Here is a 25943-nt window from a genome sequence, read left to right as displayed (position 1 = left end):
TCAACTTCCACCACCGCCGCCGCCGATTCCACATCAATTTTCACAGCAGCAATAGCCACCGCCGCTAGACCAAAACACCCCTACAGTTGCCGCCGCCATTGCTCCTCCCACTACCGCTGTGGACGGAAACTCCACATACACGTACAACAAACCAAAAAATCCCTAGATCCCCAAATCCAAAAATCCCTAAATCAACAAATCCCCAAATCCACAAACTAAAATGGGGATGAAATTGGGCGAGGGTTGTTGACGAGCCGGAAATGGAGAGAAAAAGAGGCGACTGACGGAGGTGGACGGATGCGGCGTGGGTGGATGAGGCGGCGACATGGGTGGGGATGGGGGTAGATGGAGGAGGTGGACGGGGTTTGGGGAATGAGGTGGGCTTGGGGTGTTTGCAGGCCGGGTGTTTGGGAGGTGGTGGTTGGGGTGGCGCCGGCGGTTGGGGAAGGGGGTAGGTTTGGGGGGTGTTTGGGGATGGGTTAGGGAAGATGACTTTTATTTTTTTTAAATTAATTATAAATAAATAAAATTATTAAAAAATTAAAAAAAATGACATGTCATAGCTGATTTGGCATGAAATTGACATGTCATGGGTATTTGCCATGTCATCTCGCCGGATTTTTTAATTTTGGGAACATTAAGAACGAATTCTCAATTCATGTATTCATACGCCGATTTTGAAGTTGATGAGAATATCGCGAATTTTCAAAAAGCTTTTGAATTTTGCGGCAATTAACCCTATTTTTTTCACAAATTAGATATTGGTTAAAATTGAATCTAACTTAAAGTCGATGTGGCTTCATTTTATCAAAACGACATCGTTTTAATTATTGCGTAAGTACCACTGTGAGTTAAATTCAATTTTGACCGTATTCAATTTGTGAAAATATTGCAACAATGCTTAAATTCATTCAAAATACACATGAAGTTTGTGCAAAATAAGAATACACACAAAATTTGTGCATTTAGACACCAATAACCAGAAATTATAGTATGAGTGTTTTAGAATTTGAAATTTTACATAAATACTCTATCCATTCCACTTAATTTGATAGTCCACGTTACTTTCTCAAATATATTAAGAAAATATTATTAATGTTGTTTGGAAATTATAATTTATATGTAATTGTTCTATTTTACCCTTATTTATTATTCTACATATCATAATATTAAATAAGATTATTTTAGTAAAAGAAAATTTTATGGTAGTTTAAATTTTAAAAGTGGACTATATATCTTAGGACATCCCAACCAAAAAATAGAAGACTACCAAAGTGGGATGAAATGAGTAATAATTATCTTAAATATTCTATCAAACATGATATTAATATATTTTTATATTTTTTGATAAATTAATAATTAAATAAATAAATTTAAAGATTGTATAACGATAAATTCAAATAAGACTTTTGACCTTAGACATTTAACCACTTTATCGCTAGACCAATACACGTACATATTTTTTTTTAAAAAAAATTAGTAGTAATAACTAAATAAATAAATTTAAAGAGTGTGCCATAGCAAACTCGAATCAAAATCTTTAAGATTAAGCTAGGCCAACACACATCCGACGCACACCATTTTTTTTTTTTTTTTAAGTATAGTGTGATGTGAGCATATAGTGCCTGGTACGTGTAAAATAAATGATAAAGTGGACATAATATTTTATCAAGTTTAAGAATTAAGATAGTTCCGATTTTCTTTTTAATTTTCTCAATTACTCCCAACTTAGGAAGCATGATTCACTTTTTTCAAAACATGACTCACTTTTTTTATACGAAAATTAAAGAAAATGTATAAATTAAATAAAAATAATAAGGTTTATAATTTTTAAAGAATTAAAAATGGATCATCTTCAATGAAACAAACCAAAATAAAAACGAAATTTTTTTGTGGGATTATTTACCATTTAATTCTCTGACGTGGCAGAAGTGAGCAGAAGAGTTAATGCTTTGGAAATGCCCAAATGCCGAAATTGGGAGGGCTGGAATGGGCCCTACTTGAAGTGGACCACGTTTTTCACGGGCTCTCTCTCTGGCCATGCTACAGATACATATGGGCCAGGCCCTCATTTCAAAATTCAATATTTATTCTTTTATTTATTTATTTATCCGAAAATAGCTCCACTCTGAATTACTACTACTTGTTATACACATTCTGCAAACCACAATTTTTCGCGACAAATCTAACCTTCATATCTAAAGTTCAAATAGAACTTAAATGCTAACGTTATTTGGTTAGAAGATGAATTCAGAGCTAGAGTAATGTACATGCACGAGGGATACACAATTTTCCCAATTAATTTTTTTAAAAAGTGATTAGTATAATTGCAAAAGTAAGATTCATACGACCAATGTTATACTCCCCCTCGTCCACAAAATGAGTATCCATGTAGGAGTGACATGAATTTTAAAAATTTGATTAAATATGTGTAAGTGGAATAAGAGGCTCATTTTTACTGTAAGTGGATTATGTGGGATAAATATACCCAAAAAAAATGCATATTTATTTGGTGGACGGATAAAAAAGAAAATAAGAAAATATGAATACTCATTTAGTACTATTATTTTAATCTATGTTTGTGTGATTGTGTCATTATCTATGGGGTTAAAGTAATGAATAATAGCTAACTATTACTACAACTAGACTAATTAAAATACGTATCTTAAAATAAAAGCATAAAACCTACCAACTTCCATTAACAATTTGATTCACAAATGAATAATCCAAATCCTTTATGACTGACCCTAAAATATAGAACAAGCCACAATGTATTCTTGAGCTTCTGCACCGATATAGTATATTTTACTTGGCAAAAATCTAAAAATATTTATTTTAAAGTTGCGCGACAAGGATAAGTTATCCATATAATAATCAAGTCCAAGTGTCCACCTTGAATGCACACAATATATAATTACATCTAAATTTACCTCAATAGTAAATAGGAGGAAAATCACCCACTTCCCGAAACAAGTCAAATAAAACTTGAATATTCTAAATGAAAATAAAATAAAATAATGATAGTGATTAGGACAAACCCACTTTTAATGTGGACCACCTACCTAAGAGGTGTCCTCACTTTTCCACCAAATTATGGAGCCATGGTCCCTTGACTAAGGGCCATACTGCTAATGCTACACACTTTTGAACACTATCTCAAGTTTAGAATTGTCCCTAAAAAATTAAGGCACTATAAAAATGACAAAAAAAAAAAAAAATTACAACTTTCATGATTTTTTATTTCACAAAATATTGTGGCATATAAAAAGAAATAAAAAAAATAATTAGACGGTACTAGTATTGGAATTCAAATATGTTGTTAATGGTATATTTCTCTTAATATTGTGATAATATTTGAATTTGAATTTTCACTTATTAGATGATCTGACACAAAAGACTTTCCTTAATATAAACTAATTTCTTAGTCTTTGTATATAACTCAGATAAATTAAGATGGAATTTGAACGTCAATTAAATTCTTGCTGATACAATCTGCACGATCCTTTTTTGTATAAAATCGAGGAGAGAAACTTACAGACTAGAAATTCTTTTATAATATCGAGGGAAAAGATAATATATCTTTCAATTAACATTATGCTTTCGTCTCTCTCTCTATATCCGAAGTTTGACTTCAACTAAAATGCTACCAAATTCTTTGACAATCTCCCTTCGTGGATCGAAATCAAATAAGAATATTCTTTTGTTAGCTTTACATCACTTAGCTATTTTGCATAAATAAAATAGTAAAAGCCTTTCACAAGCCAAATAAATTATACGAGAACCATACAAGAATCTTAACATTATTATTTTTGTCTCAAGAAGCAACATAGAGAATGTGATTGTAAATGCAAAGTGCACAAGCTCAAAATTACCGAGATACCTAAATAAAGGCCACGTGAATTAATGAAAATTAAAATCAATCCTTCAAAGCTGATATATAATTACAAAATTATCACCCCTAACCATCTAGATTAATAATTTAAAATTAAAACACGGAAAATGGACCACCCAACACGTCAAATAATAATAGAAGGCCCACCAAATTCAGAAGCCCATTAACGGCCACGTCTAACGGAGCCCACCACCCTACTTTTTCTCTGTTTAAACCTAGCCCAAGATCCGGGACCACCACGGCGGCCGCCTCCCTCCCCCCTGGGGTCCACCACGTGCCCCACACCCGTGGGCCCCGGCGCAACAAAATTTCTCCCAATTGAAGCTGGGAGCGCTGCCGCCGTCGCACGTGCGCAGCTCTCCTCCTCCTCCGCCACCGCCACCGCCGCCGAGCTATGCCCTCAATAGTTCGTTGTTGAAGAGATTTTTGGTGAGATCTGCAGAGTAGATTAGACCCGTTTATGTTAATTTTATGGAGGAATAAATATCGCGGAGGGAGAAGGTGGTTTCGAAATATGACCTAAATTCGTGAATTTTTAGCTGCGGATGGGAACTCTTTGTCGTGAATCTCCCATGAAATATCTCTCAGCATCTGAGACTTCTTCGCCGCAGCGGAGCTGTTGCTCGAGCTCGGTAGATTAGGTTTGGGGCGGAAATCGGCGGCGGCCTGCATGATTTGTGCCACGCGTGGCTCGGCGGTGGTTGAGGGTTGCATGGCGGTGACGAATGCGGAGATCGGCCTCGCTGCGGCGGAAAAGTTGACTACCGGCGTCATGTTCATCGCGGCGGCGCCCGGTTGGATGGCTACGACCTGCGTCGTTTGATTCGGCGGGATGATGAGAAACGTCGGAGACTGCGAATTCGACGTTGATGTAACCGTAGGGATTGCCCACACGGCAGGAATTGGTATCACTGACATGAGTGGGGCTGAGATTGACGCGTTGTTGCTCGAAATAATTGCGTAATTATTAGCATTTGTAATCGCGAAATTATTGGTGGCAGCGGAGGCGGAGGCGGTGGCGGTGGTGGTGGTCGCGGCGGACGAGTTCCCCGGCGAGCAGCTGAAGCTGTTCACGTCGATGAACTCGCTGTTAGACGGACGCTTGCGTTTACGATCGTCGGCGGCGGCTGCGGAGGAGGAGGTGGTGGTGGTAGGGGTGGTGGTGGTGGGGATTTTCAGCGTGCCGTTGACTGACATGGCAATGGCGGGGACGGTTCCAGTGCCGGTGGCGGCGATGATTGCCGGCTCGGCCTTCTCGAGCAACCAACGGATGGTTTCGCCGTCGGACTTGTGGCCGAGCTCTCGCGTGAGCTGGAAGACTCTGGCGGCGCACGTCGCCGGTATTCGGATTCTGCGGCCGCGCCCCTCGACTTTCGTGTGGCGGTCTTTCGTCGACGATCTCTTCACCGGTGGCTGCGATACTACCAGCGGCGGCGGAGCCGGCTTCTCGTCCGCCGTATCCGGCTGCTCTTCCTTCATGACCACGCGGAGTGGCTGCGCCGCCGTCACCTGCGGCCGCGGAAAGGAGTTCAGATTATGGTAATCGCGGTCGGAATCGGGTTGATTTTCCTTGTAATCGCCCCGAAAATCTTTGTTTTGGGTTGAAGCCATGGGATTAAATCGAAATTAGGTTAAGATTAGGGGAAATTTTTTTAATAAAATCTAGAAAGCGGGTGGCGGAAGAAATTGAATACTATATGGTTTCATAAAAAATATGTGATGTGGAAATTTTGGAAGGATAAACTAGCTCAAAGAATGAACTGTGGGGACTATAAATAGTCGTACTTGATTCGGTAAAAGTAATTTTTCAGAAGAAAATTTTACTTATTTCTTCTATAAAAATTTCTTTTTGATGTGGAAATCTAACGGCTGTTAGCCAGATATATACATCATGGACCAACATGTAGACTATGTGGGGTCCATTTGATGTTTTGAGTTTACTCTCAACAGGAATGGATATTCTTTTTAATTGTTTACTCGACAAAATCGATTCTTTGAAACTTCATTGTGATTGTGAGTAAATAATTTTTTCAAGAGTGTGTAAAATTGAAAAATATTACTATATGAGCAAATCATCAATTTAAATCCAATAACCATATTTATTACCCCACAACCAGAAAAGGAAATAAATAAAATAAAAAATCTTCTAGTGAAATTAATAGTTAGTTAACCTACTATGTAATTAATGAGATCTATGTAATTAATTTGTTATCCCATCTCCGCTTCTTTTTTGCTCGATGGTATTTATTTCTCATAAAAGGCCATAGTGTCTAACAAAATGAATCAGTATTTGGGAATTCATGGCTAACTCTATTTCATATACCCAACATATTTTATCATTAATTCTACCAATACACCCACATATTCAAATACTTCCTATTTCTTGCAAAATTTGAGCAATTTCTTTTCAGCACGAATTTTAAGAAATTAATATTTTATATGTTAAGTGTGGTAGGTGAAAAAATATAAAAATGAATAAAATGAGAAACTTTTGTCATATAAAAAAAGTACTCAAATTTCACAGAACAACACAAAAAACAATACTGTTCAAGCTTCGCAAGATGTAAGGAAAAATACTTTTACCTCTAAACAATAAGGATTTTACAAATACAATAATCTTTTGAGTCGAATTTGACAAATCAAACCCTAAATTTTTTTTAAAAAAAGAAAGGAGTAGAGTAGAAGTATTGAATTAAAGTAGGGGTGGGGGCCCTCAAAGAAGAGTGTGGGTTTTGGGGGGCGCGGTGGTGGTGGACGCCAGCTCTAGGTGGTGGACCATGGTGGTGGTGGAGGGGTGGTGGCCCTATCTATGTATGTGAGTGTGAGTGTGAGTGTGTGTATATGTTTTTACCATAGGTCCATGGGAATAGGTATGAATGTTGTAGAGCCTAGAGTAGTAAGTTGGGCCCACAGAGAATGGGGCCGTGGCACTTAGCCCACTTTTCTCTCTCGCAATTGGTCCCCACATGGTTTGGTCTGGATAGGGACTCTTCATATTTCAGTGGCCCCCACTCGCGTAACCTTTGGGGCTATGGTTTTTATTACTGTGGGACTCCCACATTTCTTTCCTCTTTCTTTTTCCCCTTGTTTTAAATGTTTGGACTACCAACGCATCGATAATTCCGTACAAGATACCTCTCCACTCCCCCCCAAAATTATTATCATCATTTAATAATATTTTAAATAGGGGGTTTGGAATTTAAAGTACCCACTTTGGTTAGTTATCTTACAAAATTACCCACTTTGGTTAAGATGTCTTATAAAACTACCCACTTTGCAATTGATGGTGATAGGTTTGCATCGTTTTCCGTAAAAATTCATACACTTTTCTTACACAAGTACACTTGTGTAAGAAAATGTGTAAGAGAGGTAGTTAAATATGACTCTAAATCTGAGGAAATGGCATTATTTGCTAACTTACGTCATTATTTGTAACCCTAAATGCCTTAAGTTCGAAAAAATAAAGACAGGTTTTCATGTTATTAAACATCTATAAGAAAGTTGAAAAAAAATTAAATGAAGCGTATTATGAAACAAGTATTTTTTTTAAGCTAATACAACAATTACCCGCCGGTTAATCGTAGCCGTTAGCAGTAGCCGGCTGGAAATGGATCCCGGCGGCTACTGTAACCGGCTAGGATTAACAGGCGGGTAAATACTTCATTAGCTTTATAAAACATTCTAGTTTCATAATACTCTTGATTTTAAATTTTTAAACAGACCTAATTTTTATTATTATTATAAACTTAAAGGGGGATTGGACAATTCACGGGTATAATAGCTTTCTAGGGTGGGAATCTATTTGCAGTAAATTCACGAGAAGGAGATTGACAATATAAACTCAATAAGTCTAAATTTATTTAGTTTATTTGATTGTATATTAATTAATATTGTAACACATAAAATAATAGCAAATGGTGCATAAAAAAATTACAAAATCATCTATTATGAATCAGTGAAACATAATACACCTTACCAAGTGGGTACCCGCCAGAAATATGTAGCCGGCTGTCGTAGCCGTGGGTAAGAAACTACTCACGGCTACAACGTACGGCTACTCAGTACTGGCGGGTAAGCTATTAAATATTTTTAAAATAATATTTCATATCATTTTATATAATTTTCGTATTTTTTACCCTTAATTTACTACTATTTCTTCTATTTATACACGAAAACCTATATTTTTTTAAATTATAAGCTTAAAGGGTGATTGGACAATTCATACGGCTACAATGCAGCTTTATAGGGTGGGAATCTCTTTGCAGTAAATTCACGAGAAGGAGATTGACAAAATAAACTCAATAAGTCTAAATTTATTTAGTTTATTTGATTGTATATGAATTAATATTGTAACACATAAAATAATAGCAAATGGTGCATAAAAAAATTACAAAATCATATATTATGAATCAGTGAAACATAATACACCTTACCAAGTGGGTACCCGCCAGAAATATGTAGCCGGCTGCCGTAGCCGTGGGTAAGAAACTACTCACGGCTAAAGCGGACGGCTACTCAGTACTGGCGGGTAAGCTATTAAATGTTTTTAAAATAATTTTTCATATCATTTTATATAATATTCGTATTTTTTACCCTTAATTTACTACTATTTATTCTATTTATACACGAAAACCTATTTTTTTTTTTAAATTATAAGCTTAAAGGGTGATTGGACAATTCATACGGCTATACAGATAGGCGAGAATCGCGGAAGCTTTATTGGGGGGATATACACGGCAATTTAAAGGCTTGTTTGACCAAGAAACCCATTTACATGTATAAGAATTGAGTAGAACTTTTAACCTAGCCGCACGGGTAAAGTTTATTTTTTGAGAGAGAGTGAGAGAGAGAGGCAGCCGAGAAAGAGAGAGACAGATGAGAAAGAGCATCGGCTACTCATTTTTAAGAGAGAGGAGAGCATTCCAAACCCAAGGTAAATTGGAATGAATTTTTGTTTTTTGTTTGGTTTTCTTGTTTGTCCATGTTTGAATGAGAATCATTTTTTTTGAACTTGAAGGAGAGCATCCACGATTTTTTCAACGTCCGAAGGCATAGACCATGGCTTCTTCTTCAAATCAAGTAAGTATCCTATTTTGTTGATTTTAAATTCGTGAATAAGGATGTTATTTTCCACAACAAGTAGAAGCATGTTATTTTCGTGAATTTTTTTGGACCGGATTGTTTAATTCGAATTACTTGTGTTCGTGAATTAATTATGTTGGGACGAAAATTACATTGTTTAATTATTGGGACGGAATTTACTTATGTTGGGACGAAAATAATTAATTATTGGTTGTATATTCATTTTGGTTGTAGTCATTATGTTTAATTATTTTGTTGGGACGTGAATTACTTATGTTATTTTGTTGTAGTCATTTTTGTTGAATTAGTTATGTTATTTGTGAATTACTTAGTATATAATTTGATTTAGTTTAATTTTAAAATCATTTCAATTATTTAAATAAGCTGAGATGCCAAAGAATTGAATTGGGTAGTGCATAATTATTAAAGTAACGAGAAGATCCTCTACATGTACATAATTATTTTCGTGAATTATTTATTTAATAATAATTCTATTTGGTTGAATTAGTTATGTTATTATTAAATTTTGTGTTATTTTTCTTAATTAATTATATGTTGGCTTTTTAATTGATAAATTTTTGGTATTGAATAGATCGGTTATCGGAGGCCCGACACAATAAATCGCCCCGGGACGCAGATCAGTTCTTACTACAAGACCAGTTATTTGTCCCTGGTACCCGAGCGACTGAGGGAAATTGGGGGCGACGCACTGGAGAATACGTTCAGGCAGGGTTGCTTTGGACATTTGTTGGATTGGGAGCCAGGCTACAGGTGCAACATGGCATTGCATCATATTGTCTCTCGTCATCTGCTGGATAGTGACGATGTGATGTGGTTCTACATCAACGGCCAGAAGGTTTGCCTTGATCACGCCGCTTTCGCTCTTGTAATCGGATTGTCATTTGGGCAACATCGTTTCGATCCAACAGCCCGCCACAATTTGAATAGTAATGTAGCATACAGACGAGTTTGTGGCGGGCGGCGCTTGTCAGTTAAGGAGTTGGCAAGCATTTTTTTTGAGCAGTGGACGGAGATTGACGACCCCGATGGCTCGATAGCACTGCGTGTGGCCCACCTATTGGTGCTACACGCATTTATTTTGGGCGTGGACATGCCACGACCCGTGGAGATCTGGACGTGGGCTTTAGCGGAGGACTTGTCGGAGTTCTCCACATTTCCTTGGGGTGCAGCGGCATATAATCGCTTGAACTTCAGGATGAAGAAGATGTCGGAAGAATGGAAGTACCACTTCTATGGGCCTTCTTGGGCTCTATATACTTGGGGTCTTGAGGTTATTCCCGGCTTGGGCAGCCACATCGCTATACATAATGTATACCACATAATGTATACCAACATAGTGTATACCATCGACGAGTCCGTTGTATCTCACATATATGAATCTAACGAATTCCATCTATAAAAACACATAAAATGTAGTATTAAAATATGCATAAACGCTTTAAAAATTCTCATAAATATAACATAAAACATTTAAACTATTAATTACACAAACAATATATAAGAAAATCACCTCTTCAAGTAGAATTTGAACACCAATTGCACCAACTATCGCACAAACCACTTCTCAAATCTTTGAGGGTTTCAATTTCTCAATTTTTTAACTGAATGCTCTTTCTACGAGTATTTGGATTTATGTTTTCTCATTCACAAATGCAGCCATTATAGACTAATATTAGATTCCTTTGTACAAATTCACGTGAAATGTATTGTTCATTCATTCAGTACACTTTAATCTATAATTCAATGTGCAATCAAATGCATGCAGAAAGTGAGCATTAAAGCCTCATTACAATCCAAATTTGTGCAGTCACCTTATCTCTTATTTCATGTGGACATGTACTTTTTTGACTAAAACATTAACAAATAAATAGAAATACACAAAAAGGGATACATATGTTACTTTCAAACATTCATAACAAGGTAAAAAATTTTACAACCATATGTATTACTTCAAAATGATTTTTTGGTCCCAAAAAAAATATTAGCCGCCACAAAATCGTAGCCGGATTCACTAGCCGTGTGTGAAAAATTTCACACGGCTAGTACGACCGGCTTTCAATTTCTGGCGGCTAATTGTTTTTTTAGAGCTCAAATATTTTTTTGGTTACATTTCAGGAGTTTCAAGTGTTTTCTTCAAAAATAGCCTATTATTTTATGTGTTTATTGTATTATTTTGTGTTCAATCAAATCATGCATAAAGTGAGTATTATTACCCCACTATAATCCAATTTTTTGCAGATTCAGTATCTCTCATATTTGACATCAATGTATACTTCTTGTAATATAAAAAAAATAAAATTAAAAATTTAAATAAAAACTCTAAATTAAGGTATTCGTGTTATAATATAATATTACTAAGAGGGCTCAAAAATTTACTATTATGTATATTATGCAACAAAAAAATATTATGAAACAAATGGAGTAATTAGCCGCCGGAAGTTCATAGCCGCTGACCAGTAGCCGTGTATATTTTGGACCGGCGGCTACTGTTCATGGCTATGAATTTCCGGCGGCTAATTGTTTTTTTAGAGCTCAAATATTTTTTTGTTTACATTTCAGGAGTTTCAAGTGTTTTCTTCAAAAATAGCCTATTATTTTATGTGTTTACTGTATTATTTTGTGTTCAATCAAATCATGCATAAAGTGAGTATTTTTACCCCACTATAATCCAATTTTTTGCAGATTCAGTATCTCTCATATTTGACATCACTGTATACTTCTTGTAATATAAAAAAAATAAAATTAAAAATTTAAATAAAATATTACTAAGAGGGCTCAAAAATTCACTATTATGTATATTATGCAAAAAAAAAAATATTATGAAACAAATGGAGTAATTAGCCGCCGGAAGTTCATAGCCGCTGACCAGTAGCCGTGTATATTTTGGACCGCCGGCTACTGTTCACGGCTATGAATTTCCGGCGGCTAATTGTTTCATTGGTTTCTGAATATTTTTTTGTTGCATAATATACATAATAGTGAAATTTTTAGTCCTCTTACTAATGTTTTTATAACGCAAACGTAAGCTAATTTTTTTATAAATTTTCAAACATACAGTATACATTAGATTGTGAAAGTGACGTGAGTTGGGCAATTATTGTCTCTTCATCACATTTTTAACTTGTGAAATTGACGTGAGTTAGACATTTTACAAAAATCGAAGCATGTCAGGTCTGCTTTTCCAAAAAACCAAGCATGTCGGCTTTGACTTTTTGGACTTTGACTTGGGTGGGTACTTTTGTAAGACAAGTTATAAAAGTGGGTACTTTCGCCTATTCACAGTTTTAAATAATAGACTATGAAGATTAAAAATAATGTGTTAAGAATTTAGAATAAATAGAGGTCACTTATTTGATATGTGTAGAGTAGATAGAGATAACATATAATTTTTAAAATATACTTCCTCCGTCGTTCACGAAAAAAAAAATTAGGAGAAAGTGACACGAGTTTGAAGACAAATGTTGTTGGATGTATTGAGTGTGGAGAAAAAATTGTTAAGCGTATTGAGAATGGTGGAAAAATATTTTAATTCGTATTACGAGTGATAAAAATGTGAAAAGTAAGTGGTGGGGTATAGTCCAAAAATAGATAGGAAGTTCTTTTGTGGACGTGTGAAAAATGTAAAATATGAAATTCTTTTGTGGACGGATGGAGTATCATTTATAATGTAATAAATTAAAAATAAAATTGTGTCATTATAAATTGGAAGGATGTGGATATTACTTAACTAATGAAATAGCATGCAAATATATTTTTGAATAAATTTTGGGTGTTTGAAAGCTAGGTTTGATCGTCTGATTTCAATGTTGGTTGATGGATTTGGAAATAGTTTTCCATTGTTAGATTTCTCCATATCAAAATTTAAATGATCCTACTCAATTTTAAGAACCAAATTGTAGATTATATAGCTTTTAATGTCGATTGAATATTAATTGATTAAGGCCTAGTTTGGTTTGGCTTATAACCCCAAGATTAGGGATATATGTGGGCTCAAAATAATGTTTGGTTTCAATAACATATTAAAGCAAAAGCCCATGATAAGTGTCAGCCCGTGTGAAAAACTCAGCGTTTCTACAGATTAGAAATCGTAGACCCCCCCTCCGTTTTGTAATATTGAGAAGGAAGTGGATCCAGATTAGAAAAATTTTGACCAAAAAACTCTCTCCATATAATTGAAAAATCAGAATTTGCAACAAAATTTGTAGAACCCTAGGATCAGTTTTGAACGAGAACTATTCTTCACAAACGCAGAACCACGAACCCACAAAAGCGTCCAGCACACATTCGGGTACTTCTGCCTCACCGGCCGCCGTAAATCCGCACCCCTTCGCCGCCGCATTTAATCGCTGGAAAATCTACCAAATTGTGAGTCGGGGAGGACGGGATTGAAGAATCGCAGCTCAATCTCAAGTGGGCTTCTTCACTCATTTCCTGCAAATCAAAATCACAGAACACTAAGTTCCGGCCAAGGATCGATTATCAGCCTGCTTCCAGAATTGACAAAGAACGAGGGTCGCTCGAAGCAGTATAGCAGTGAGCATTAATCAGCCGATGCAAAGGTAAAATCACAAGCTTGCTTCTCCTCTTTCATTTTCTTCAGAAAAGGCATAAACAAACGGTTGAGAGAGATATATTATTTTCCCCCAAGATTTCAGGATTCCAGATTAAAATCAAAGCATATTTACCTGTAGTCTGGATCCTTTGTTTTGCAGCAGTTTCCCATCTGATGCTTTATTTCTTCAAGTGCAATAAAACACCACTCATGAAAAAAAAAAAAGTTGGAATTTTATTTTTAATTTTTATATAATGCAGGACAAAACCTGGGCTAGAGATGCTGTGTTAAATGCATTACATGATCCTTTGCTTGATATTGGTATAGAGAGAGCTACTGGAATTGTGTGGAATATAACTGGTGGTACTGATCGAACATTGTTTGAGGTAGCTCAGCCTTCTCCTTATTTCATTATATAAAATTCACCATTTCTGTGGATTGCTATTAGCAATAGTACTTTTCCCAATTTTTTCCGTTGGTTATAATGGGCCACAACTGAATATAATTTTATGGTTTGAATTTCACCAAAAATCTCTAGGGTTAATTACTAATTTTTTGGTGCAGGAATATTTGGAGCATTTTTGGTCAACTTTTTGCTGGAAGAAAATATGTGGAAGGAAACCCTACAATCTAGAAGATTCGCCTGATATTTTTGTAAATATAAATATTAATAAGGTTGTAGAAGTAAAACAAACGATTAATATGGGTTTTATTTTTCTAAACCAAACACAACATAAAATTAATCCAATGGGCCTTCTTTTAAACCAAACATGTTAAACTATACCTCATGTTTCAATTTATCTTTTGTTTTATCTCACTTTTATTTTATATTGCCTAATCATAACATGGAATTCAAACATGGCCTTAGTGTGGAAAGTCCATAGAATTTACTTTAAAGTGAACTAATGAATTTATAACTAAAAATCTAGGTTAAAAAATTTCCATTGTTAAACATTTACCTAATGATTGTATATATTTTTATAATTTTCAAAATTTGTTCTTACTAAAATTGAGCATTAATTATTCTAAATTTGCAAATATAATCTTTTCTATTAGAATACCTACCATGGCATATGAGCCCGACAACAACGGTGATGGCGATTTCTGGCCCAACGGTCGCGTAGTAGCCTATCAGAGAAGGAGACAGTGGCGATTGCAGATGGCTAATTCTAATTGAAGGTGTTGGAATGTGGGGGTGGATTTAGAGATGACTATGCCCTGAAATGTAGGTCTTGACTTTCAGCTCTGCAATTCCAGCATCGCGCTGTTCAAGCAAAGCATTTATCTCGGAATTCTGTTGCTGGAGAGAGGAGTGCTCTGCCGATGACAAACATACTTTTGTTCGTTGAGATTGCACGTCTGCTCGAGAGTTATGGAGGCGGTGAAGGCGGAGCTATCTGATTGTATACTCCACAACTAAAATCGTTCGCCTTCTCCGCAAAAGTGCCACATCGTTTGAGCACCACTGGAATTCTTCGTCCGATACGAGAACTGACATCTCCACCTTCTTTCTTATTTTTTGATTCAAATAAGAATTCCTTCATATTTGTATTTCATTTAGATCGGAGTCTCGAATGCGATCGACGTTGAAAAAATGTGACGGGACAACCATTGGCAGCGACTGTAGTAGCCATTGAAGGTGAAGAAAGAAAGGGTCGGGGACCGTGGAGTGTTTGTGTTGTGGCTAGAGATTTTGTGTTTTTTGGGGTAAAAATAAAATAAAGAATGATAAAGCCACGTCGATGTATAATGAAGTCACCTAGATCTATATGATTAAGTTAGATGTTCTAGAATTGCAAAAATTTAAAATAAAATTTCCTCGTGAAGTCACATAAGACCTAAAATTAAGTGAATGTAAAGAATCTCAAATTGTATTATATAATGGTGACGATGATACAATAAATTATTAAATTCTAGCATATTGTTTTTTAGTGGGATATATATCTATGAATAAGAGGGTGTTTGGCTAAGCTTATTTTAAAGAGCTTATAAGCTATTGGAGCTTATAAGATATAGTTTCTTAGTAGCTTATAAGTTATCAAAGTGTTTGGGTAATTTACCTTATAAGCTAAATAGAAAATTTGTAGTTAGTGAGAGAGAATTTTCGTTAGAGAGAAAAAAAATCAAAGAAAATAAATTAGAATGATATATAATGAAAATAAAAAATTATAGTTAAATTATTTTTATAAAATGAGTGTTGCTTATGAGATAATGAGAAAATAAGTTGAGTAGAGAAATTTATTTTTTGGGGAGCCCTTTGGGAACTTATTTGGCAAACATTTTGAAGGAGCTTATAAACTCCTAAACAACTTATAAGTTGTTTTAAAAGCTTATAAGCTCAGCCAAATAACTTAAGCATAGTTCTACTCAACTATCTGTTGATCCCAAGTAAGTAATTCAAATATGTAATCATATATGAATCTCAACTTTGAAATATCATATAAAATCAACCTCTTTAAAGAAAAATACAAGCTTTACATTTTTAGAAATCTCTCAAAGTCTATTTTTATTAGAAAGTTACAAAAATACAATACATCAAGTGTATGAGAAGTTATATCACAAAAGGCAGAATCTGCCACTAAACTACGTTGCTTTGCGCAGTACATTTCAGAAAATTGTTTGACACATCTAAGGGTGTTGGATTTAGCTAAAATTTTGCAAACACGTACCACTCATGCTGAAGTTATTACAGTAAAAATTTCAAGTTATTTAGACTACGAGAACACCATCAGAAGCACCTCAAAACATACTGCCCTGTCAAGCCGAAAACTGACAGCAAAGCCCCTTTTTTTCAACTTAACATATAATTCATACTTTTGTCAAATACAAACCATAGGAACTCAATTACATCATCTTACTACACATTAGCATGCTTTAGCTTGAAATTTAACTCATGTTTAACTCATCAACACAAAGCAAGCAAATTATAACACAATTAATCGCCCCAACATCTCTAATTTCTTATCATATAATCACATTTAACAATCCCAAGAGTACAATTACACAAGCTTCAAACATATAACTATCTTACATCAAGAATTCTCAAATTCACCAATTCACCTAAACTAAACTTATTAGGAAATCACGATTTCTTTTGAATAAATACCCAGATAATCTCAATAATTTCCTCACATACATAGAAACACACACACACACACACACACACACACATATATATAGGGGGCGGTTATTCAATAAACCACCCTTATTTTAAGAATTACGAACCATAAAAAATGCATGAATCTTATGTATAACACGCATGAATAAACTGTATAAAGGTATGAATTGCGAAAAATAATTTTTTGCTACCTTTGGGATTCGAACTCAGGACCATGAATTTATCCAACAAGATGATGAATCAACCGTAGATCTTGATGATCTAAGGGCTGAAAATGGTTCTTAATTTATATTTTAAGAAGCGTTCTTATTTTAGACTTCCCCTATATATATATATAGCCAATTGATACAATATAAAGTGAATAGATTCTAGGGTTCATGGAAGAAGCTGAAAATTAGGGCTTCGGGGTAGGGCTTTGATTCCTGTCATCATATTACTTAATTCTAAGTAATTACTAACTTCAAAGCATGTAGGAACGAACATAATACAAGAGAGATGATTCTCCTTAACATCTAAATTTTCGGAAAAACAGGGGATGAAGAATTGATGAATTTTCCTTTTTTTTTCTTCTAATTGTAACACAAAAATAGCTTCATGACCTTGAGAATTCTCACCTGAAATGTTTTCGCGAACAGATTCTAGGATAATTGAAGGTATTTTCTTAAAGCTTAGAGCATCCGCAATGAGGCTTACTTGATAGGGGAGGATCACATTGAGTAAGTAGTGCTGCAATGGGATTACTTGATAGCCTACTTGATTTTTTTAGTTTTTAAAGAGGAGAGAGAAATTTTTAAAGAGGAGAAGAGAATTTTAAAAAAAAAATATTAAATTATTCGTGCATACTCGAAGGATCGAGTAGACCTCGAGTAAGGCCCCCCGCAACGCCTTACTCGAGTGCAACGCACTACTCGAGTAGGCGCTCGAGTAGATGCATTGCAGATGCTCTTAATGAATAGAGGAAAAGAAATGGAGATTAAGAAAATGGGAAAAGGGTCGTCACTCTTGGGATAGGAATAAGAAAAAACAATGACTTTCTCTATAAGCCATTCAAATATCACACTTTACAATAAATAAATACATATCTCAAACATTAAAAATTTAAATCCAATTATTGAAATGAGCAATATAATTCAAACCTCATTTCCCTTACTGATCGGCCCATTAGGGGTTTTAAAATTCTTCACTGTAACTAACTCTCACAAAATAATTTAACATTCCTTTCATGATTTAATAATATAAAACCACAATTGAATAATTTAAAAAATAATATCAATAATTAAAAATAATAATAAATCTCATATTCATGGTTTAATAATAAATCATCACTATTAAAATAAGAGCGCTCCTAAATAAATAATTAAATAACATCTGTCACTGTCACTTCAATTAGTCGAGCAATAAGTCGACTAATAATATTTCGTATTTATCACTATTCTCATCTCTGAAAATAATAAAATAATCCCTTTAACTAGGAATTATAAACTTGCTTCCAAAAATAAAATTAATAAAGGATGCAAGAACACTTAATTATTCAAATTATGCAATCATTGAATTAAAAGCTCAAGGTATTATAATAATACCTCATCTCATCTCTATGATTCTTTTCTCTTTCCTCTTTTAAATAATAGAAAATAAAAATAATATTAATAATATATACTGTAGTGAAAATCATGGGTGTTACAACATCATATATTCTTTAGATTTTAATTTTTTTAAAAATAATATCTCAGATTTACTACTTACTGAGGATGAGATAAAAAATTGTGTTTTGATCGAGATTGAGAAGTTGTTGTGTAGTTTGGGTAAGAGTTTAGGTGATTTTCCAAGCATGCCATTTTCAAATGAGGATATATTTCAAATGAATCAAAATAGATTGATTATTGATGAGCTACAGTATGATCGTGTTGCCCTTGAAGAGAAGTATCGAGAGTTCTCGCAAAAGTGTACAGATGAGCAACATCATGTCCATGATAAAGTATTAAGTGCAGTGAACTCGAATTCTGGCGGAATGTTCTTTCTATATGGTTATGGAGGTACTGGTAAAACTTTTATTTGGAAGGGATTATCTGCTGCACTACGTTCAAAAGGTGATATTGTTATAAATGTTGCTTCAAGTGGAATAGCTTCTCTTTCGTTGCCTGGCGGAAGAACAGCACATTCACGCTTCAAAATTCCAATCAATGCAAATGAAGACTTAACGTGCGATATAAAACAAGGCAGTGATCTTGCTAATCTCATAATGAGAGCAAAACTTATCATTTGGGATGAGGCACCTATGATGCATAAATTTTGTTTTGAAGCATTGGATAAAACTCTACGTGATATAATGCATTTTTCCTGCCCTCATAGATATGATGTTCCATTTGGAAGTAAAACAATTGTTTTTGGTGGAGACTTTCGTCAAATTTTAGCAGTAGTTCCTAAAGGTACCAGACAAGATGTTGTGAACGCAACAATCAAGTCTTCATATCTATAGAAGAGTTGCATTGTCTTAAGATTGACAAAGAACATAAGACTTCAAACTGCATGCACAAATGAAGAATCAATACAATTGGAACAATTTGCGAAGTGGATAGCAAGTATAGGAGATGGAACAATAGGAGGTCCAAATGATGGTGAAGTTGAGATTGAGCTTTCAGATGAAATTCTTATTAAATATTCAGGAGATCCTATTGCAGCTATTGTCGATGAGATTTATTAGGCATCCAGCAATTGCACTGAAAATTCGACCTATTTGTAGGAACGAGCTATTTTGGCGCCCACGCTAAATGTGGTTGAGTCCATCAATCAATATATGGTGTCATTGAATGAGTGTGAAGGCAGAAAGTATTTGAGCTCAGATAGGACATGCACAACAGATTCAACTTCATCTTTGCTCCAGGACATACACACGCCAGAGTTCTTAAATAGTCTTAAATGTTCTGGTGTCCCCAATCATGAACTATATTTGAAAGTTGGAACTCCAGTCATGCTATTGAGAAATATAGATCATGCAAATGGTTTGTGCAATGGTACTAGATTGGTTATTACAAGACTTCATAGCCACGTATTGGAAGCTAAAGTTATAGCTGGTCAGAATGTTGGAAATAAAGTTTTCATACCAAGAATGTCATTGACACCATCGGATTCAAGATTGCCGTTCAAATTCCAGAGAAAACAGTTTCCAATCATAGTCTGTTACGCAATGATGATAAACAAAAGTCAAGGTCAATCATTGTTCCGCGTTGGATTATTTTTTAAAAAACCTGTTTTTAGTAATGACCAATTGTATGTAGCAGTTTCATGTGTCACAAATTCAAGATTGCCGTTCAAATTCCAGAGAAAACAGTTTCCAATCATAGTCTCTTATGCAATGATGATAAATAAAAGTCAAGGTCAATCATTGTCCCACGTTGGATTATTTTTAAAAAAACCTGTTTTTAGTCCTGGCCAATTGTATGTAGCAGTTTCACGTGTCACAAATCATAATGATTTAAAAATTTTGATTTGTGAAAATGATGATGACAACAAAAAAACTGCTACTACAAATGTTGTATACAAGGAAGTATTGCAAAATATATAATATTCTACTTTTGACTACATTGTTCTATATATTTACAAAGAACAATATGTTTTAAATTTATTTGTCTATTATTTCTTTATTTATTTTAAGTTAAATTTACTTTTTCATTAACGATATAATCTTAAAATATAAGATTATATGCTTAAATATACATTTGAGTACTTTATACACTTTTAATGTATGAAATTCCCAAATACATCATTAACATATACTTATAAGATATATATGATGTAATAAGATACTATATGGCTCTTTAAATTTTAAAAATTATAGATTATCAAATGGTAATACACGTATAGTATGACTATTTATTATATTTTATATATATTAAAATATTGACAATATAACTATAAAAAAAATTAAATCCCGTGCATCGCACGGGCGTAACACTAGTAAATCTACAAAAGTAAGGAGTTTGTGGCGGGGCAGTGTCCAAAAGAAAAATACACACTTTTATGGGATGTGTCAAAATAATAATAATAATAATAATAATAATAATAATAATAATAATAATAATAATAATAATAATAATAATACATTTTTATAGGATGAATAGAGTAATTATCAAATTTTTATTAAAATTCGTAACGAACTCAACGTGCCACACTTCTGTTGAACTGAAGTAGTAGTAATTTTTTAGGGGATGAGATGGGGGAGAGCTAACAAATTTTAATAGTCTAATAGCTATCTTTTTGTCTCTTTTTATCACCAAAAAAATTTTGGATATCGATTAACCCAATAATTGATAAATATTTAATATATATATATATATATATATATTATAAATTTGTAAATTATACTAATAATTATTTGAAATTGAAGTCCTATATTTCTAATTCTGCAATTGGAAGAACTTCCAGACCCCCCGTTGCTGAACTACCGCCCTACCTCCTCTATCTCATCTCTCGTCGGCGACGCCGCCGCAAGTCCCCCGTGCCGCTGCCCTCCTACGCGACCTCGTAAATCGCCAGACTCCAGTTTCGCCGCTCCGCCACGAGCCGCCGCTCGCAACTCACGCACATGGCAAGCTCTCTCTTTCATTCTTCAATTTCAAGTTTTTTGTGATATTTATGAACTGGAATTTTTCGACTACTTCTGGAATTATGAACTGGAATTTCTCTTTGTCAGTCGTATTGTGCTACTTCTGGAATTATGAACTGGAATTTTGTGCATTACTTTTAGAATTATGAACTGGAATTTGAAAGCACTCTTTCATTGTTCAATTTTTCACCTTTTTTCAGCTCACATGATTGGTTCAAAATTTCTTGTCCTATTTTAGTGATGCTGGGAATCATGACGTGATTTTTATACCCAAATAACCGCATCGGTTATTGGGCAACCGATCATCCCAAACGATTCGGGAACGGTTATTGAAATTGGGCATATTTGGGTTTTGGGTAACCGAAATTTCGGTTCGCCATAACTGATCGACAACAGTCACGCCAATGGCGGCAAGAGAGCGTGTATTTGGAGCCATTGGAAAATCAGTGAAGGCGGTGGCGAAAAGCAGAGGCTCCGAGTGGTGGTACACTCCTCACATGGCGGCCGCTGCCCGCGCCATAGAGGAGCGCATCCCACTCGTCGATCTTATTCTCGAAGTGAGAGATGCCCGGGTACGTTTTGCCTGTGCATGCCTATAACATGTTTGCCGAAATGCCTCAATATTTGTTCTTATTCATCAAAGTTGTTTTACTGCTGGTTTTGCCGGAGACATCTTTGTGAAATGAGATGCTTTTATGAAATGACTGCGAGCACAAGTTCCATGAGTAATGAAACAGAGTTGATATTTGCTTATATCTCCTTGTTTCTCGTTTCAGATTCCATTATCATCGGAATATTTGCAATTGAGGAAGATTCCTTCCGCTTGCCGGATCATTGTGCTGAATAAGGCGGACCTTGCTGATCGCTCCCAAACAAAGGTATTTTATTTTATCTCCTTTTTTGGCTTTGCTCTTCGAGAATACCATGCTTTTTAAGGTTTATGGAAATATGTTGTTTTAGTATGGGGAAGAAGTTAAAATTTACATATAGGTAAATGATGTTTTTGATCTGGACTTCACACAACTTTGAAATTATAATGGAATATTTGGTCTGAGTTGTTTTCTTTTCGTTTTCGAATCTCTTTCGCAGGAATGGTTGAGGTTTTTTGAGAAACAAAAATGTATGGCTTTTGGAGTAAATTCACATAATAGGGACAATATTAGGGAGGTAAATGTACAATATTTATGCAATGAGATTTGATTACTTGCAAAGGTTCTAGTGAATTACTGGGAGTTTTAGTAGGTTTGTATCATAGTAAGTTTGAATAGAACTGTCACTATTCTATATTTCTATTTGTTGATGACATAATCTCTGTTGAAATTTTCTATTAAAACTTAATGTTCAATGTTCAAATGGCAGACCTCTCGGATCTGGTTGTCATAGATATCATTTAACAAACTGCAGTTTTTGACCTTCCTCCAAGCAAGAGTTAGAGAATTAAAAAAGAAGGATGATCGTGCGCATGTAATAACTTTAATGTTAGTCGGTATTCCCAATGTGGGGAAATCTGCATTAGCCAACTCTTTGCATCAGGTCGGAAGGATTTCTGCAGCAGGTGCTTATTTCTTTGAGTTGAAACTCAACTTTGCTTTGTGATCTTTCAATTCCAAAGTTCTTTCTGTACTTGTTTACTCATTTTATCAAAGAGATCTTCCAATACATGTGGTTTTCATTGATTTGAAGAGAAAGGGAGGCTAAAACACTCTGTAGTGACTCCACAGCCCGGGGAGACAAAAAGTATAAGCAGTTTAAAGGTTAACCTTCTATCCCGTTACATTGTTATGCTGTTTCTAAATGGATCTTCCTCCAAAGAGTCATCTTTAATGAGTTACTTCTTATGTTTGCCTAAAAAGGTTGGTGTGTTCACTTCACTCTATTATTAAGCTGGTGTTTAGGATATATAACTTACTGTATAATTTTTACCTAATCCAACCTATGATAGGAATCATAAATTCAGATATGTGGTGATCTTCTTTCATTCTTCACATTTTTTTTTGCTAGCAATGTCACGTGTAGGTCAAATATGTGATTTCTGACATTTGATGATTCAACTTTCTTTCTATTGCAGATCGCTAGCCACCCTAATATATTTGTTCTCGACACCCCAAGTGTATTGCCTCCTGACGTGATTGATGATGAGGTCTGTTCTAAGCTTGCTGTAACAGGTATGATCACCCTTCCTCTATTTCTTTCAAAGTTAGAGAAGAAGATTAGATATGCGACTGCTTGCCCATCCCAAGAGAGAGACAGAGAGGTATAGGACAGCGCACTTGAACAGAAAAGAACAAAAATAAGAAAGAGAAGTGGAGACCAGAAGAATATGCAACATATATAAACAGCATATACATGTTTGTTTTAACCAACCTCATTCATATGAATATTCCTTGGACACTTTCACTGATTTTTGCTACTAAACTACAGGAGCAATCAAAGATAGTGTGGCTGGTGAAATAAATCTCGCAGAATATTTTCTCTCCATCCTTAACCTTGGTGAGGAGTACAAGAAATGGGCGAAGTTATCAAGCTCTGAAGCTGGAGTGGCATTGACTGGTGATGGTAGTTTGAGTCTGGGGAAAAAGCAGAAGAAGAAGTATCCGACTGATCACACTCAGGTACACATTAACGTTCAGACTAAAAACAAACCGTCACTTAGCAACGCTAGCTAGCTGTTGCCACTCAACTTACTTGTGCAGTGTGATCTGACTGTGATGATCTTGAACGCATGCAGGATTTCATTGTCAACAATGTACGACGCACACTTTTTGACTCGGTTTCATCGTTTGGTGGTTGTACGGAAGATGGAGAAGATCTAGCTCGTCTAATTCAAGGAGAGTTTGAGGTTTTGCAGAAGGTATTTCATCTTCCTTTAGAAACAAAAGAATGTAATTATAGTCGAGTAGCTATCAAGTTGCTTAATCTGTACCGCACCGGAAGGTTGGGTCATTATACATTAGATCATGTTCCATGTAATTAATCATTTGTATACATATTAATTAGATAACTTCTTTGTTATTGTGACTAGTGTTACGCCCGTGCGATGCACGAGATTTAATTTTTTTTATAGTTATATTGTCAATATTTTAAATGACGAAAAACAACTGCTTTACTTCCAAATGGAACATCATAGCTATGGGGGCAGGAAAAACGTATTATATCACGCAGAGTTTTATCCAATGCTTCAAAACAAAATTTATGCATCATAGGTGCCTCATCCCAAATGATAAGTTTTGCTCTTATTATGAGATTAGCAAGATCACTGCCTTGTTTTATATCGCACGTTGAGTTTTCATTTGCATTGATTGGAGTTTTGAAGCGTGAATGTGCTGTTCTTCCGCCAGGCAACAAAAGAGAAGCTATTCCACTTGAAGCAACATTTATAACAATATCACTTTTTGAAAGTAGTGCAACAGATAATCCATTCCAAACAAAAGTTTTACCAGTACCTCCATAACCATATAGAAAGAACATTCCGCCAGAATTCGAGTTCACTGCACTTAATACTTTATCATGGACATGACGTTGCTCATCTGTACACTTTTGCGAGAACTCTCGATACTCCTTTTCAAGGGCAACGCGATCATACTGTAGCTCATCAATAATCAATCTATTTTGATTCATTTGAAATATATATGCCTTATGTTCTATATATAAACTGTTACATGTCTTTTGTTTGTATATGTTTCAAATAGATAAACTAAAATCTTACAAAGCGCGCCCCGGAGAGATTCTTCAAAGACGTGTAATCATTTGTTTTAAAATCTCATGTAAAAATTGTGATTTTCTCTTGTTTTCTAATAGAGAAAAATTGGTGGAGAATTAGAAAATTGGTGTGTATATGAATGTGATGCACACTTTGAAGTGGGGAACAAAGACACACCCAATAATTCTTCATTCATCACACGCGCTTACACAGTTACATGTCATTCCACTTCTAATCATATCCAAATCCCCCACGTTTTCAATGTTTTTTTATTCAAATATTGTAGTTGAAGTACTATTATTTAGTAATTTTTTTTAGAGAGCACAACTAAAGAATTTTTAATATACTCTTAAGTCTTAACTGCTAATATTTGTTCTTATATATCTGACGACTAATTTATCATATGGGTTGGTAGTCCCAAGAAACAGCCTAATATGACCAACAAAAACTGACTTCAGGGAGTACATAATAGATCTTACGGATTATGTCCCAATCTCAAAATAAGCATTAAAAACTATTTAGCTTATCATTTTTGGTTGAAGGCATGCTATAACATCTTATAAAACTTTGATATATAAATCACACCTCTATATCATGGAATATGCATTCAAAACTATTTAGCTCATCATTTTTGGTTGAAGGCATGCCATTAACATCTTATCAATCTCGCTTTAACTGCAGGTGACATTGCCATAGGGCGAAGCTCGTTGAAGAGTGACCGCATTCCGACCATCGGGGTTTTTGAACACAATGAATCTACAACCATTTTTAGTTATTAGATATTGAAACTGTAGCAGCTATAATGTAATATATAAACATTACATCTCTTAAGATACTACACTAACAATGACATTATGAATCTGCAACAACTTTTAACTATTAGATATGCTTACCAACTGGAGGATTTCAACTCTGGATTTGAATGTAGAATGCAAGAGGCTGTTGAAAAAAAATTATATATGCCTTATGTTCTAT

At 34.8% G+C, this 25943-nt stretch overlaps 3 protein-coding genes and 2 long non-coding RNA genes across 6 annotated transcripts; 3 read left to right on the top strand and 2 right to left on the bottom strand.

The window, feature by feature from the left end:
* Window positions 1-3877: 3877 nt before the first annotated feature.
* LOC131008982 (transcription factor TCP9) lies at window positions 3878-5737 on the bottom strand. The gene is made up of 2 exons (XM_057936143.1): window positions 4412-5737; window positions 3878-4328 (listed from the first exon to the last, which is right to left on the bottom strand). The coding sequence occupies exon 1, from the start codon at window positions 5501-5503 to the stop codon at window positions 4412-4414; it is 1092 nt and encodes a 363-aa protein (XP_057792126.1). The 5' UTR covers window positions 5504-5737; the 3' UTR covers window positions 3878-4328.
* Window positions 5738-12940: 7203 nt separating this feature from the next.
* LOC131009059 (uncharacterized) lies at window positions 12941-14316 on the top strand. Its single transcript, XR_009096383.1, has 3 exons — window positions 12941-13554; window positions 13808-13933; window positions 14112-14316. It is a non-coding gene; the product is annotated as an uncharacterized LOC131009059 (long non-coding RNA).
* LOC131009058 (uncharacterized) lies at window positions 13207-14105 on the bottom strand. The gene is made up of 2 exons (XR_009096382.1): window positions 13681-14105; window positions 13207-13589 (listed from the first exon to the last, which is right to left on the bottom strand). It is a non-coding gene; the product is annotated as an uncharacterized LOC131009058 (long non-coding RNA).
* Window positions 14317-18493: 4177 nt separating the features above from the next.
* On the top strand, window positions 18494-20227 carry LOC131009949 (uncharacterized). The gene is made up of 4 exons (XM_057937346.1): window positions 18494-19091; window positions 19206-19348; window positions 19406-19871; window positions 20040-20227. The coding sequence occupies exons 1-4, from the start codon at window positions 18494-18496 to the stop codon at window positions 20225-20227; spliced, it is 1395 nt and encodes a 464-aa protein (XP_057793329.1).
* A 772-nt stretch (window positions 20228-20999) lies between these two features.
* Window positions 21000-24284, top strand: LOC131008978 (DAR GTPase 2, mitochondrial-like). Of its 2 annotated transcripts, XM_057936138.1 has the most exons (9): window positions 21000-21250; window positions 21507-21840; window positions 22045-22146; window positions 22358-22435; window positions 22673-22823; window positions 22952-23022; window positions 23337-23433; window positions 23690-23880; window positions 23997-24284. In XM_057936138.1, exons 2-9 carry the CDS (start codon window positions 21673-21675, stop codon window positions 24240-24242), a joined length of 1104 nt encoding a protein of 367 aa, XP_057792121.1. In that variant the 5' UTR covers window positions 21000-21250; window positions 21507-21672; the 3' UTR covers window positions 24243-24284. The 2 variants fall into 2 exon arrangements, with proteins under 2 accessions (XP_057792121.1, XP_057792122.1); XM_057936139.1 differs by lacking the exon at window positions 22358-22435 and having other exon boundaries at window positions 21068-21250.
* The last annotated feature ends 1659 nt before the right edge of the window (window positions 24285-25943 follow it).

This window comes from Salvia miltiorrhiza, chromosome 2, assembly GCF_028751815.1.
Source record: "Salvia miltiorrhiza cultivar Shanhuang (shh) chromosome 2, IMPLAD_Smil_shh, whole genome shotgun sequence".
In the NCBI taxonomy this organism is placed as follows: Eukaryota; Viridiplantae; Streptophyta; class Magnoliopsida; order Lamiales; family Lamiaceae; genus Salvia; species Salvia miltiorrhiza.
This window is presented reverse-complemented; position numbering and strand designations above follow the sequence as displayed.

Coding starts and splice junctions, on each gene's coding strand:
- LOC131008982 (XM_057936143.1), bottom strand. CDS start 5,503: ATGGCTTCAACCCAAAACAAAGATTTTCGGGGCGATTACAAGGAAAAT.
- LOC131009949 (XM_057937346.1), top strand. CDS start 18,494: ATGCCATTTTCAAATGAGGATATATTTCAAATGAATCAAAATAGATTG. Junction 19,349..19,405: donor GAGATCCTATTGCAGCTATT/GTCGATGAGATT, acceptor ACCTATTTGTAG/GAACGAGCTATTTTGGCGCC. Junction 19,872..20,039: donor GATGATAAACAAAAGTCAAG/GTCAATCATTGT, acceptor ATAAAAGTCAAG/GTCAATCATTGTCCCACGTT.
- LOC131008978 (XM_057936138.1), top strand. CDS start 21,673: ATGGCGGCAAGAGAGCGTGTATTTGGAGCCATTGGAAAATCAGTGAAG. Junction 23,434..23,689: donor TTCTAAGCTTGCTGTAACAG/GTATGATCACCC, acceptor ACTAAACTACAG/GAGCAATCAAAGATAGTGTG. Junction 23,881..23,996: donor ATCCGACTGATCACACTCAG/GTACACATTAAC, acceptor GAACGCATGCAG/GATTTCATTGTCAACAATGT.